A 15160-nucleotide genomic window follows, 5' to 3' on the forward strand; every position below is an offset into this window, starting at 1 on the left:
AGACACAATCCGATATATTCCTTCTTTCCTTGCACTTCTATATACATATGTACATGTAGTATGTGCCAGAAATGATTGGCTATATTTTATACATCTTTCCTCTTATTCATTTTCTCCCCATTTCAATTCAAATCCTAATAGCTTAACTTTTTATTTTAATATGTGTTTCAATAAATACTTAAATTCTACAATATATTTATGGCCATGGTCATTTTACATAAACATTTGTCTGCTTGTGCTGAAAATATATTTGGTCACAGTGGCAGGTGTTTGTGTGTGTGGTCATTATTCTATTTATTCGTGTATTTTACTATTATTTAAATGCACTGAAGTGTCTTGCTGTGTGTTATGAGTGAAACATATATGAATAAAATGTGGTCCCAAATTATGGAGAAGTGAGACATGTTCGTACATGATTATTTTAGGAGACAAAAATACTCCACTGTGTTAGGAAAATACCAATGCGTTTAGAGAAGAGAAAGATCGCCAGTCACAGTGGGGTAAGCAGACATAGTCTTGAAAAGTGGATGGTGTTTCACCCATTAGGGTAGCTGATGAACAGGGAACACCCTCAAGGAACAACAAGGCAAAGACAAATAAGTAGGGCATAATTACATAAAGAAGAAACAGTTTACCCGGATGTAGTGCACATGACTGAAGTAGGGATAGAGGAGAACAAAATGAGAGGAAGAGTGACAGGAGCAAGGCTCTTCCTTATGGTAAAACAGTACTCGACTTGAGTCACAATCCCAGAGCGTTCATCTTACAGGACAGGGTTTTAACAAATCTTACTAATTTTTTTTTTTTGGCCTATAATGTGAGACTAATAATGCTAATAATGCTTTGGATTTTAACAAATCTTACTGACTCTAAGTTTCTTTACAAGGTGGAACTAATAATGCTGTGATAACAAGATTTAGCAAATGAAAATGAAAGAAAATGAGCATTTCTGAGTAACGCTCATTTATTTCAGCCTTTGAAATTGGCTAAGTAGGTAATGCCACAGCAGGTCCTAATACAGCAGATTTTGAAAGTTTGGAGATTGGAGATAGAATGAGAGGAAGGTAAGAGGCGACTGCCGTAGCTCTGACAAGAAGTTAAGTTCCTAACCAGAGTGTGAAAGGAAAACAAACGACAACAACAGTAATAAAACAAACAAAAAGACAGGGCTATCAAATACAAAAATAAAGTTAGCCAAACAAATACATTTGAGGATCAAGGAAAAAAACTGGCCCCAGTTCCCTCTGAGCTTAAGGCAAACACTTGGGAGAAACTATAGAACTGCTATAGAAAAAAAAAATGATCAGGAGAGGAGCTGCTTTAGAAGTGAGAATTCAATTTCATTCTACTCAACAAGCAATTTTCCAGTGGTTGTCAATGGAAGGTTTCCATTCTCTTGGGGGAATTAAGGAAATTTGTAAGGTCGTTTTTGGCTATCAAAATCACGAGGGACTATTATTGACATTCAGTGGAGAAGGAGTTAAGCATGGTAAATATCTTACAAAGCACTGAAAATAAAAAATGTCCTATTTCCTATGTCATCGTTGAATACCCCAGTGGACATTTATATTGATGAAAAATCTTGTTTACATGTATCTGAACCCAGAATGTAACTCTATTTTATATCTAAAGACAAAGCATTTTCTACATGGTTTTAAGAAATACTAAATTTTCCATCAATATAATTGTTTTTTATATTGTTCAAAATGTTACCAAAAATTGTTCACCACTTCAGAAAAATCAAGCCATTGATATCAATTCCACTTGTTATTTTAGAGCTAGCAGCACAGCATACCTGCATCAGTCTGCATTTTTAAGCTATTTCACTTCTAGTGATGCTTTATACGAGAAAAAGCAGCTATTTCTTCAGATACAGTATGCCCAAAGCATTTGTAAATTGAATTGATTTTTTTATTTTAAATTACTTTGCTGTTATTTCTCATTTCATTACAGTCAGGGCATGACATTTTATTTGTTATTTAAAAAAGGGAGGCATTGACCAGAGCCAATCCTATAAATTCAAGACTATTTTAAAAAATCCTCAAAGGTGCAATTTTCAATGAGTCACTTTTTTAGCAGAATGGGAAGAGAGGTACATATGTGAATTCTTAGTTAAGTAGATTCAATCTAGTCAAGCTGTCCTTATAAGGGACCATCCCTGACTCTTACATTCACGGGCTTACAAACACTACTGTCTCTCCTCTAGGTCTCTTCCCATTCTAGCCTTCATCCAGGGCCAATTTCAATCCTACATTCCTCATGAAGTGCCCCTCTGAAGACATTTGGAAGTCTTACTTGCATTTTTGTACAGTGATTTGCATGGACAATTTTATATGTATCAATCTGTTTTCCCCATTCATCAGCATTGCTAATGCCATGGCATTATCTCACAACTCTCTTCTGTCCTTCATAATACTTAAGCACTTAAGCCCTGAATAAATGTGGTCAGTATTGGTCCTATTGAAAGTTTTTTTTTTTTTTTTTTTTTTTGAGATGGAGTCTCCGTCTGTCTCCCAGGCTGGAGTGCAGTGGCGCATGATCTCGGCAAAATGCAACCTCCGCCTCCCGAGTTCAAGAGATTCTCCTGCCTCAGCATCCTGAGTAGCTGGCACTACAGGCACATGCCACCATGCCCAGCTATTTTTATTTATTTTTTTTAGTAGAGACAGGGTTTCACTGTGTTAGCCAGGATGGTCTCCATCTCCTGATCTCGTGATCCACCCGCCTTGGCCTCCCAAAATGCTGGGATTACAGGCATGAGCCACCACACCTGGCTGGAACTTTTATTTTAGACAAAATATAATGCAAAACCTCTCACAGTAACTCAAAACATCAACGATAAACACAGACCTGCGTTGATTGTGGTATTCTGGGCATTTCTATAACATTTCTAGGTTTCTGTAGATCATAGTTTACAAATTGTAGAAGTAAAGGACATTTCAGAATCTGATTGACTCAAATTACTTTCAGAAAATAAAAATATAGAAACTGAAAGTTTGTTTTCTCTCATAAAGGAAAGAAATAGACCCCTTCCCCACCCCCCACCCCCAAAAAAGAAAGAAAAAGATATGAGAAAAGCAATGGAGAGCCTAGGGCAGACAGAGTGGGGTAAAAGAGAGAAGAAAAGGTAGGAAGGGAAGGAAGGAAGGGTCTTCTGAAAAGCAAAGATTCCTTTGAAACTTGAGTTTCAGCTGCTTTTTACATTCAGGGGAAGAGATTTAGTAAGCTTTGAAAAAAAAAAAATCTGCACTTGACAACATGGAAAGCGGACTTGCATTGTAGGAAACAGAAGAGACTCCTTAAGGTGAACTATAAGAGGTAAGGAATTTTCAAATTATCAGACTCCCCACTTTGTTATAATAAGACAGCATATAGACTCCTTTCAAATCAGAGTTCCATGTAAATCTGCGAGTGTTCAGTTTGAGGATAACAAGATTAAATGCATCAATCCCAGAACCTGTCATTTGCCATCATTTATAATGTTCCATAGGTTCCATGACAACTAGCCATAATAATTTATCTTAAGAAGTAGAAGAAAGGCTTTTGATGATTTCTGCAGGCCAATTTTACTAAGTTTTTTTATTATATGTATTTTTTGAATTTTTCTATCTTAAGTTATCATATTAAGTATATCTTAGAAAATTCATAAAAAGTGTGCAAGTTGAGCACTTAGATTTTTACTTTTAAAGTTCTAAAATTATTTATTATACCAAGTAATATGTTGCTGAGGAGAAATAAATATACATTTTAAAAGCTTATCGTTGAGAATTCAACTGAGAAAGCTTAAGAGTTAGTGTAGGTAAAAACTAATTTTTTTTTTGTTTTGTTTTGTTTTGTTTTTTGCCATTAGCTGTAACTCACACTTTTTTTCAGTTAGCGGAGAGGTTAAACAATTGTAAATACTTTGTCATACAACGTCTAGAGGGAACATTTGAAACCTTTAATCCCCAACAATGTGAACACTGTATTTATTCTTGAGCAACTGAACATGACATTTTCTGATATGCAGATGGTGTCTGGAAGTATTTTAATCTGACAGCCTTGACTTTCCCATGGGTAAACTACCCACGTGCCTTGAATCTCCATAGCAGCTATTGTGATAACTTCAAGTTTGTGAGGTGAGCCCACAGAAAGTATGAACAAATGTCCTTAAGGGTTATGTTTGCTAAAGCCTTTCAAGGGCTCCCTAAAAGACAAATGATGAGCTTATTTGGTTAACATTGATTGAAAACAAATGTTGTGTGCATAAGCAAATCAACAGAGCCAGCGTTTTTCTCATTACTAGACTGTGACATGAGTCTGCAAATACACACAGAACACACCTTTTTTGATTGATCCCCATAGTAGCCAAAATTTAATCTCTTTTTAATGTTTACTTATTAATCCCATTCCTGGAAAATTGCCACTTGAAACAGCTCAATAGTATAATATATTAAAATTGTGATAAATAGAAAAATTTAGCAGAGAGAGCATAAATATTTACGGAAATCGTGTAATTAAAGGCTATTTTTTTTTTTTTTTGCCTTTACCCGTGACTCAAAGTTTCTTTTAGTTCATAGTGAGGTTAGCCAATTGCAAGTGATTCTAAGATTTGATGATTGTTGGAGATAGCTACTTAGATATTTATAGGAAGCACAAACCTATTCTAAGACAAATTAAGCAGTTTTATGTTGTAAACTCCCACCAAATTCTTAACTAAAAGTTGAAATACTTTTGCCTAACTTATAAAACGGATTAAAATGAACTCTGATTAGCATAACTTCACAAATGAAATTTTTTATTTGTAATTTTTATGTTCTTTTGTATTGCTTTAACCTATATAATCATTTATTTAAAACTATTTCCTATTTTATTTAAAACTAATAGTTCGATTACTAATGGATGGAACAACAAATTAGTGATAAAAATCATGCAAGGTTGAAACTTTATCTTTACTTTAATGGCAAAATCACAATTACTTTTGTGCCAACATATAGAGAAATAGATAAGGAGATATATATAATGGATAGATAAGAATTATATATGTGCTTGCGTACATATGTGTGTGCATATATATATGCATACATACATACATACATACATACACACACATACAATAGACTGAATATTTGTGTCCCTCAAGAATGCACATGTTGAAATCCTAATCCCCAATTTGATGGAATTGCAGAGTGGGATCTTTGGAAGGTAATTTGGTCATGAGAGTAAAGACCTCATGAATGAAATTAGTGAACTGATGAAAGGATCCCCAGAGAGCTCTTTCTCTCTCTCTCTCTTTACTCTCTCTCATTTGCTGCCATGAGAAGATATAAAAAGTAAGCAATCTATAATCTGGAAATGGGCCCTCACCAGAACCCAACCATCCTGGCACCCTGATCTCAGACTTCCAGCCTCCAGAACTGTGAGAGATAAATTTCCGACGTTTTTAAAGCCTCTCGGCCTATGTTAATTTGCTATAGCAGCCCAAGGTAAGACATACAAATATATAAATACAAATATATATGCCTACACCTTGACACTCAAGTAGAATATGTCATGATAATTTCAGATTCCTTATCTACAAATATCATGGTAAATACAACTTCCAAAAATCATTTAGTGCCATAAAACAACAACAACAAAAAGTATATACAGAATGAAATACAAATGAGAGCAACTGTGCATATAGTAGAATAGCAGAGAATAATGAATAAATAGCTCATAGGTGTGAGTGAAGGGTGGAGGGTAACTTCAAACTCATATCCCTCATAGGGCCTAGTGCTCAAACTCTTGACCTTGACAAATTACTACATGACTTATTTTAATAAACAATGTCAAGAGCATCTGTGATTAAATGATACGCTGACCATTAAGTACACAATTGTCAGTGATTCTCTATTTAGACATACTGACTTCAGGTTTGCTTAAATATTATTCATACCCTCACTTCTGTTTTAAAGCTCTGATCCATTCACACCAGCTCTTTCATGCCCCACTAAAAAAGTACAAAATACAGATAAGCTATCATCCTTCTATTTCGTGAATTCCATCATAATTTTCAACAAGAAATAAGACTATTGTTTCTGTGAGAATATTCTTTTTATATGTGTATTTTCTCTTATCTCCATGAATTGATTTGTTCAACTTTCTCTTCAGTGTAAATACAATATATGCAGTCTGCTCTCAAACTGCATATGCAGAAAGGAAAAAAAATATGTTAAATAAAATCCATAAATAACCCAGAAACCCTAATTTTAGTCAATAGTTTTAAAGTCCTGCTCCTCATAAAGGCACTAAAAACTGAACAGTGACTTGATTAACTGGAGTTTGCCTCACTGTCTCCTGCAGGCATTAGTGACCAGGAAAATGTCAAAAGTTGTGAGGAAAAAGGTAAATAAACACAAAAAATCCCTATAACTGAATACTAGGTAATCGATAGTAAAATATTACATAGCTGACTATATACTATTTTATAGCACAAATCGTTTAAAATCATGTAGGAAAATGTTTTACCATATTATTATTTCATAAAACAGAAGATTTTTTTATTTGTAGTTATTTATTTTTATTTTAGACAGAGTCTCACTCTGTCGCCCAGGCTGGAGTGCAGTGGTGCCATCTTGGCTCACTGCAACCTCTGCAGCCCAGGTTCACGCAATTCTCCTGCCTCAACGTCCTGAGTAGCTGGGATTACAGGCACCCGCCACCACGCCTGGCTATTTTTTTTTTTTTTTTTTTGTATTTTTAGTAGAAACGGGGTTTCACCATCTTGACCAGGCTGGTCTTGAATTCCTGATTTTGTGATCCACCTGCCTTGGCCTCCCAAAGTGCTGGGATTACAGACGTGAGCCACCGTGCCCAGCCAAACAGAAGTATTTTTATAAAAGAAAATTCCATTAAAAATTTTGCAAAATACTTAGAAAAAATATCTAAGAGAAAAGGTTGTAAATATAATTTTAGAACAACTAGTTATTACTGTATATTAGAAAGCAGAAACTTTTGTATTTGCCAGCCCTGACAGTAAGGAAAACTGACAAGATCATCTTTAAAAATGGAGAAGATGGGAGGCCGAGGTGGGTGGATCACCTGAGGTCAGGAGTTCAAGACCAGCCTAGCCAACATGGTGAAACCCCGTCTCTACTAAAAATACAAAAATTAACCACGTGTGATGGTGCATGCCTGTAATCCCAGCTACTGGGGAGGCTGAGGAACAAGAATTGTTTGAATCTGGGAGGTGGAGGTTGCAGTGAGCCAAGATTACGCCACTGCACTCCAGCCTGGGTGACACAGTGAGACTCCATCTCAAAAATAAAATAAATAAAATAAAATAAAAATGGAAAATAATTTGATGTTCAGAGTTATACGTTGGTCAGCTTTTATCTAGCAACTTGAAAGGTGTTAACAGTCCTCATTAAACAGTCATTGCATCCAAAGTGTAAATCAAATCTGACTAAGTGAGCCCCCTGGAGAATAGGAGAAGCACAGGCAATACACTATTTGAGCCATGACAAACTTAAAGGATTTCTTTTGTTTTTTTTTTTTTTTGAGACAAGAGTCTTGCTCTGTCGCCCAGGCTGGAGTGCAGTGGCACAATCTCGGCTCACTGCAAGCTCTGCCTCCCAGGTTCACGCCATTCTCCTGCCTCAGCCTCTCCGAGTAGCTGGGACTACAGGCGCCCGCCACCACGCCCGGCTAATTTTTTGTATTTTTAGTAGAGACGGGGTTTCACCGTGGTCTCGATCTCCTGACCTCGTGATCCGCTCACCTCGGCCTCCCAAAGTGCTGGGATTATAAGCGTGAGCCACCGCGCCCGGCCAACTTAAAGGATTTCTATCTTAGAAAATTAACCTTCTCACCTGGGAAGATTTATTTTAATGTAATTATGTTTTATATTTTTTTAAAAAAACAAAACATTTAAAAGATAATATAAAAACTGTAAAATTAGCAAAATGTTAAGCAGTTGTTAGTTCACACAGCATTCCTTCGATCTTCTCTCACTATCTCTTCAGGTCTTTACTCAGAAGTCATTGCCTTCGCAAACTCTTTGCTACTCAGCCTCAAATTTCACCCCATACACTTCCTTATCTATTTTCCTTGATCTGCTATTTTTTTTCCCTTAACATTCAACTATCATACTATATATATGTTTTACTGATTTATCTGCTTTATGGTCTGTCTTCCATGTTACTATGCAAGCTGGGATTCTTGCCACCATGTATATCAGCAGCTGGCACATAGTGGGCACTGATAAATGCTTGTTGAAAGAACGAAAGAATGAATGGCAATTGATATTTATTGCTGTTAGGGTGCAAGTTCTACAAGTAGTTACATTGCCTTGTTAGGAGTTTAACTCAAATAAGAGTTACACCTAACATTAGTATGTCCTTAATCTTTATTTACCCCAGGCAGAATACAAGCTCTGTTCAAACACCACTAGAAAATCTTCGTGGAAAATCCTGTATCCTGTTCTCTACAGAATGGGCCTATTCTCCTCTGTATATTATACCAGCTCTACCAGGTGACTTTTTTTTTTTCTACTAAAGTCCCCTCTAGTGGTACCGTTGGGTGTTGGCTGCCTTAACTCCATCCTTTTCTCTCAGCAACTCAATGTCACCAGTATAAATGATGACCAAACCAGAGGTGACACCTGGTGCCCTCTGTGCTGAAGCAACAACAGAAGGTTATTGTAGAGATTTGTGTTGCTGTTTTTTGTAGAGTGCTTGGATTTATAGTGTTAGCATTCATAGCCTTCATAGCTAGCCTATATAGTATGTTAGTTTCCATGCTATTTTTCTAAAAAAAAAAATTTTAAAAAAAGATTACTTGCTAATAATTAAAAATTATGAGATTTTAAATAAATATCTGTATTTCTTCCTTCTCCTCAAAAATAAAAGATACGGCACAAATGGTTAATATTCCTTATGGCAAAAATAAGTGGAGCTGAGAGGTGTTCTGCCATAAGTGGGACGTTCATTTTTCCCACTCCATCATAATTCCTGCCACTCCCAAGCTAGTTCAGATATTGCAGCCTAGACTCAGATCCTACTTAACATGTATGTTGGAGCTATTTGGTTTTATCACCCCTGACATACTTTACTCATTCATAACCTGCTTAACTCTATTAAGATTTGAACTTCTAAGTCTATTCATAAATAAATGACTGCCCTGTGGGTAAACATATGAATTATTATCTATAGCAGAGCAAACAGTGACTACAAAACTTAGCACCATAAAACATTTATTGTCTCACATGGTTTCTGTGGGTCTAGAATCTGGGAGCAGCCATGTGGGTGGTTCTGGTTTGGAGTCTCCCTTGAGGTTACTTTATAGCTGTTGGCTTGTGCTAAAATCTTGACTTGGGCTAAAGGTTCAGCTTTCAAGATGACTAGTTTACATGGCTGCTGGCTGGAGATCTGCCTTTCTTCCCACGTGTACTTCTCCACTGGGCTGCTTGAATGTCCTCATAACATGTCAGCTGGCTTTGCCTAAGGACAGTGATCCAAGAGAGGGCAAAGAAGCTCATGCTTTTTATGACTTTGTCCCCAAAGCCACATATCATCACTTCTGCCTTACACTCTTCATTAAAAATGAGACATTACCCACACTCAAAGGAAAGAAAGCAAAGCTCTACTTATTAAAAGGAGAAATAGCAAAGTGTTTATGAAACATATCTCGGTTTACAGGTCTTGACTGAGTCATCAAATAATTGCTTTATTTTGATCTGGGTACTATTCTAAGTAAAACTAAGAGCCTCGAGTGGTTCCAATTTATAATCCTTGAGGTTTAAAAACTTGTGCAAAGTGTTCAAAGAGATTTTTTTTTTAACATAGCTTTAGGATAAACTACTCTTAAATTTTAGTGAAAGACAAACTTTTAGTTACTTGTCATTCAGCACCTATGTAGCCTCTTTGGGGAACTATCATACACTTGTATATACTAATCACTTCATAGTACAATGACTTGTTTTCTGGATGTGTAATTTCAGGATCACTGTAGACAAATTTCTTCTTAATCATTTGTAACTGCAGTCTTCAGTAATCCCCTGGATATTGGTGAGGTTCCTGTGTTTTACTTTTTCATTGCTTTTTTTTATATGACTATAGTATTCAGCCTCAGCAGCAAGTAGGCCATCACATTTTTTTTTCTCTTCTCAAAGAGAAAGGGTGGAGGTTTTGAAAGAAGGAGAACCCTGAGGAGAAGAGTAAGTTTAAAGCCAAGCCAGAAAATGTTATAGAGACTCCTCCCCGATTCTCTTTGGTGATGTACTTTAAATTTTAAATTCTCAGACTGCTAAGTGTATTTTGATATGTCCAGTTAACATATTGCCAGTAGAGGCATTAAGAGGCTTTTTGTTTGTTTTGAAGCTGAGTCTCGCACTGTCACCCAGGCTGGAGTGCAATGGTGCGATCTCGGCTCACTGCAACCTCCACCTCCTGGGTTCAAGCGATTCACCTGCCTCAGCCTCCCAAGTAGCTGGGATTACAGGCACCCGCCACCATGCCTGGCTAATTTTTTTGTATTTTTAGTAGTGATGGGGTTTCACTATATTGACCAGGCTAGTCTTGAACTCCTGACCTCGTGATCTGCCTACCCCAACCTCCCAAAGTGCTGGGATTACAGGCGCGAGCCACTGTGCCTGGCCAAGAGGGTTTTTTTTTTTTTAATATATATATTTATTCTTTGTATTTCAGGGCTACTCAAATTATGGTGGCAAAAAGGGGTATACTTACACAGCAATTTACTTGTTAAGAGAATTTTAATTTCTACAAGGCAGGGTTCCTCTACAAAGCTGATGTCATATCAGATTCACAGCATTGTCACCATATGGGCGTTACGATCTCACTCATACTTTCTCCTTCTTCCATTTATCAGTCGACAAACCTAACAGACTTTATTTTTTGCTAAGATAGACACCTGCTCCATTTTTTGATACTATATTTACAGCATTGAGCTCTGTAAGTTTAGTATTCATTTCCTACTCAGAACATGGTCAGCAGCAATATTAGCAGAAATAAACCTTTATAAAGCCTTAAATAGTTCTACAAGGCAACAATTTTATTATACTTTTTTTCCCTTAAAAGTCACTGACTTTCCTTGAAATGTTATGCAAGATTTTTAACACCTTCCCTCTAATTTATTGAGTTCATTGGTTATGCTATTTGCTAGTTTGGGTTTCATAAAGTACATTAGAAATCAGTTTTTGAAAACATAATGTGGGTGATGATTTAGAGACTGTTGCAGCTTACTCAACTGCTTTCAGAATTTAAACTCTGCTTATTTTTATTTAAAATATGTACAAAGACTCATAAGACAAAATATTATTGTTCATTTTCCAATACTGAGTAATATATTCTGTTTTTTTAAAAAAAGTCATCTTATAGACACCATAAAATAATTGTCAATAAATTCCTACTGTAAAATAACCTTTTTGTCAAGTACAATCCTTTGTTTTATACATATGTAACTTCTGGATATATACAATGAAAAGAATGTCAATATAATGCTATATAAATAGCACAGAAATTGCCCAAAGACTCAAAAAGAAAATTGGAGACTTAAATACAAGATGATTTGTCTTTTACACATTTAAATTCCTCATCCGAAGAAAAACTATTTAAAAAAAAAAAACACTGATTCTAAGAAATAATTTAGAAAAAACAAATAAGTAAAAGGTATAGCAGAAGGACAACAATTTAAGAATAAGCTTAAGCAAATGAAAAACACTAAACATTTGATAAACTATTCTATCACATATCTGGAAATTCCCAACTAGGGAAACAGAGAGAGTGCTTTAAGGACCAAAGTAGTAGGCATCGGATGTCAATTTTGACATTTCCATAGAACTCTACTTTTCAAAAAGTACATTCATTTAGAACTTCAAGTGATTCTCACAACTTTGTGATATAGGCAGATATTTTAATGTCTATATTTCCCCATAATAAAAATCGAAATAGAGATTATCTTAACACTTAAAGTTTGTTAAAACAATCTCTTTTTCTCTTTCCTTCACGAGAGAGGAAGACTCATTCTTAAATAAAATTTGCAACATTTAAACCTTGTTCACTTTCATCTAGATATTTTTAATTTAATTGAAAATCAAAGATGATAAAAATATTTTTTGTCTAGAAAATGAATTTCCAAATCTGTCTCAATTAACAACTGTTTACTTATTAACATATACTCATGAACATTCACTACCAGAAAAAAATAAGACAACAACAACAACAACAAAAAAAAACCTCACAAACCTGAGAAACAGTAAAATGGCTAAAAGATTTAGAATATAGAATTAAAAGGCATAAATTTTTACCTATATAAATAAATGTAAAAATGTATTCAAATGGGCTTTTCATAAATTGTATGTTTTTAAAAATTATTCTGAATATATCACAATATTCAGAATTATAAATATTAAATAATTTTCTGATTATTATCCTGTAACCAAATGCAATTACTGAAATTCTTTGTAGATTAGCCAATCCTCACACCCCTCACCTACCACGAACTTCAGCTTAGAGCCAGCCATTCACTAAATCAAAACTCAGCCATCCTCAACAAAGAGCTCTTCTTTGTGCATCCACTCTTAACATCTTTTGAAAAATTCAAACTACCTTTTTAAACTGAAACTTACATTTTAAAAATTAGCTTCTAATATCAATATAGTAGAGGTTAATTATTTGCTCCATGGAAGCCATACCTCCCTTTTAGCTTCCTAATCATTTTACCTACTTGGCACCTTTTTTTCCCTAGAAGATTGAATCAAAGGAACGGAAATAACACTCAAATAAGTAAAATCTCTACTCGCTCCAAAATACTGAAAAGAATTATTCAATGGGAAATTATTTCAATCATTGGTCAAATGGACCCTGTTGTCTTGTCTTTTGAATTCTACCTATGGATCAAGCTATTCTTTATTAAATGGAGGTAAGCCAGGTTTGACTTTACTGTGACAAATGCACTAGGCCCTTAGACTTTAGAGGACTGTAGTAGAACACAGAAAATAACAATTGTAAAATAATACAAGTCATAGTAAGCCAAGAATCAGTAACAGTAATGTTAGTATTGCTAACACTAAGTTTCTGATCTGGATAATCCTGTAAGTCTGTTTGCTAAAGAGGAAAAGAAGGAAGAGAAGAAAACCTCATAGAAGTGTTCAATTTGAATATAGTTCTGGTGTTAATGGAGCAGTAACTTTCCTAAGCTTTTAACAGGTCATAATAAATCAGCCCCCAATCAATACAAAGCAACCGAGCTATAGAAGAATTTCACTTACCCATGATGGTTAGGGCTGTAGCTTTTGTTAATTCTTCTTTCATTGACTCGATTACTTCTAAATTACCACCATCCAGGTTGCATCTATTTATGGTTCCATTCCCCGAACTGATCCAATAAAGCTTGTTTTCCACATAGTCTATCGATAGACCTGTAATTAAATTTTACAACTTAAACATAATGATAGCCACTTATGTTATAATATTCACCTAGCACCACTGGATTTGAGGGGGAAAAAATAAGTTGAAAGCTCAGATTTTTGTCTTTACAAATAAGATCTGGCTAATAGGGAAATACACATATACTGTTTTGGGTTTTCTGTTAATTTTTTAGAGACACTAAAAAATTAGGGTCTCACTCTGACATTTAGACTGGAGTGCAGTGGTGCAATTATAGCTCACTGCAGCCTCAGACTCCCAGGCTTAAGCAATCCTCCCATCTCAGCCTCCTGCGGAGCTAGGACTACAAATGTGCACCACTATGCCCAGCTAATTTTTATTTTTATATTTTTAATAAAAGGGGCTCACTATTTTGCGCAGGCTGGTCTTGAACTCCTGGGCTCAAGGGATCCTGTCACCTTGGCCTCCCAAACTGCTGAGATAACAGGCATGAGCCATGGCACCCAGCCAACATAAACAGTTTCAACTGACAGAGAAACGTTATACTTTTATAGGCACTTAACAGTTATCTCTATGGATTACCAACATAATCTGTGTCACTGAGAGAAATGACAGCTCCATTTTACAGAAACAAAAAATAGTACCTAGAGTAGATAAGAAATCTGTGTTCACAGCTAGTTAGTGGACATTCCAGATATTTTTTGAAAGTTTCTGTTTCCAAATTGAGTGCCTGCCCTCTTCATTATGCCACTTTGCCTCAGAAAGTTTTAATGCGTAATGACTCATTTGGGATACTAATTTAACTGATGAAATTTATAATTACTCATCTATTTTCCATAAAATTTACTTAGGCAGTTACAGATTTAAATTGGTGATTTCATCCCTCTTCAAGTAAATCCAAAAATGGAAGATTTTCAGCAAATAGTAATTTTACCAAAGCACAGAATTAAATTGAGCTCATTTGGAGGCTGATATGGGGGAGATAAACCATTTGGCAAGTGAGTGAATCAAGCCAATGGCTTAAGACCCTAATCTCGAGTGTGTCACTGAGGTAAGGGTAGGCTTTATTGTATTTTATGGGCAATTTCACATATTATAGTGGTGGCCATCATTGTCAGAGGTCTCAGGGTAGGTACTTTTTGTTTTCTAAAGGTCCTTGGCACACATCTACTTAACTACTGGCATGTTCAGCAGAATCAGTATCCACTTTTTAACAATAACTCTGTAGAACCATGTTGACCTTCTGTGATCCATAACTACTCATGGAAAAGTGCATGTGGGCATATACTCAGGCACACAATGCAACCAAGTGTTCCTGGGATCTCTCTCAGAGAATAAAGTGAACAAATCACAAATAATTCCCTTAAAAAAAAAAAAAAAGATGAAAAGAAGGAAGGGCAGATGACTGAAGAGACACACAGATTCAAGTGCACTGAGAAAAGGTCAAATATAGCCTAATAATTCTCAACTACAGGGATTCCCAGGACAAAGAATGTGAATCGTTATAGGCATTTATCTCTATGGATTAGACCCTCTTTTTTTTTTTTTTTCTGAGAGTTGGGGTCTCACTCTGTTGCCCAGGCTAGAATGCAGTGGCACAATCATAGCTCACTGCAGCTTTGAAATCCTGGGCTCAAGCAATCCTCCCACCTCAACCTCCTGAGCTGCTGGAATTACAGGTGTGAGCCACCTCGCCTAGTTCTATTTTTTTTCTTTTTCTTTCAATAAGTTTATGGTTCTATAGGAACAAGGTAAAGCTAGATTATGCTCAGAGTCAGGACATGTGTGGAATG

The 15160-nt window shown here is 35.7% G+C and overlaps 1 protein-coding gene across 2 annotated transcripts in view; it reads right to left on the bottom strand.

Annotated features, from left to right (window-relative positions):
- Positions 1-15160, bottom strand: part of LRP1B (LDL receptor related protein 1B) — a 1943477-nt gene that overhangs the window by 587962 nt on the left and 1340355 nt on the right. For both annotated transcript variants that reach the window (XM_055261032.2, XM_063631317.1), the window contains exon 32: positions 13250-13399. In XM_055261032.2, the coding sequence (XP_055117007.1) occupies positions 13250-13399 (150 nt within the window). The remainder of the gene's footprint in view (positions 1-13249; positions 13400-15160) is intronic.

The sequence above is a fragment of the Symphalangus syndactylus genome, chromosome 22 (genome assembly GCF_028878055.3).
Source record: "Symphalangus syndactylus isolate Jambi chromosome 22, NHGRI_mSymSyn1-v2.1_pri, whole genome shotgun sequence".
Taxonomy (NCBI): domain Eukaryota; kingdom Metazoa; phylum Chordata; class Mammalia; order Primates; family Hylobatidae; genus Symphalangus; species Symphalangus syndactylus.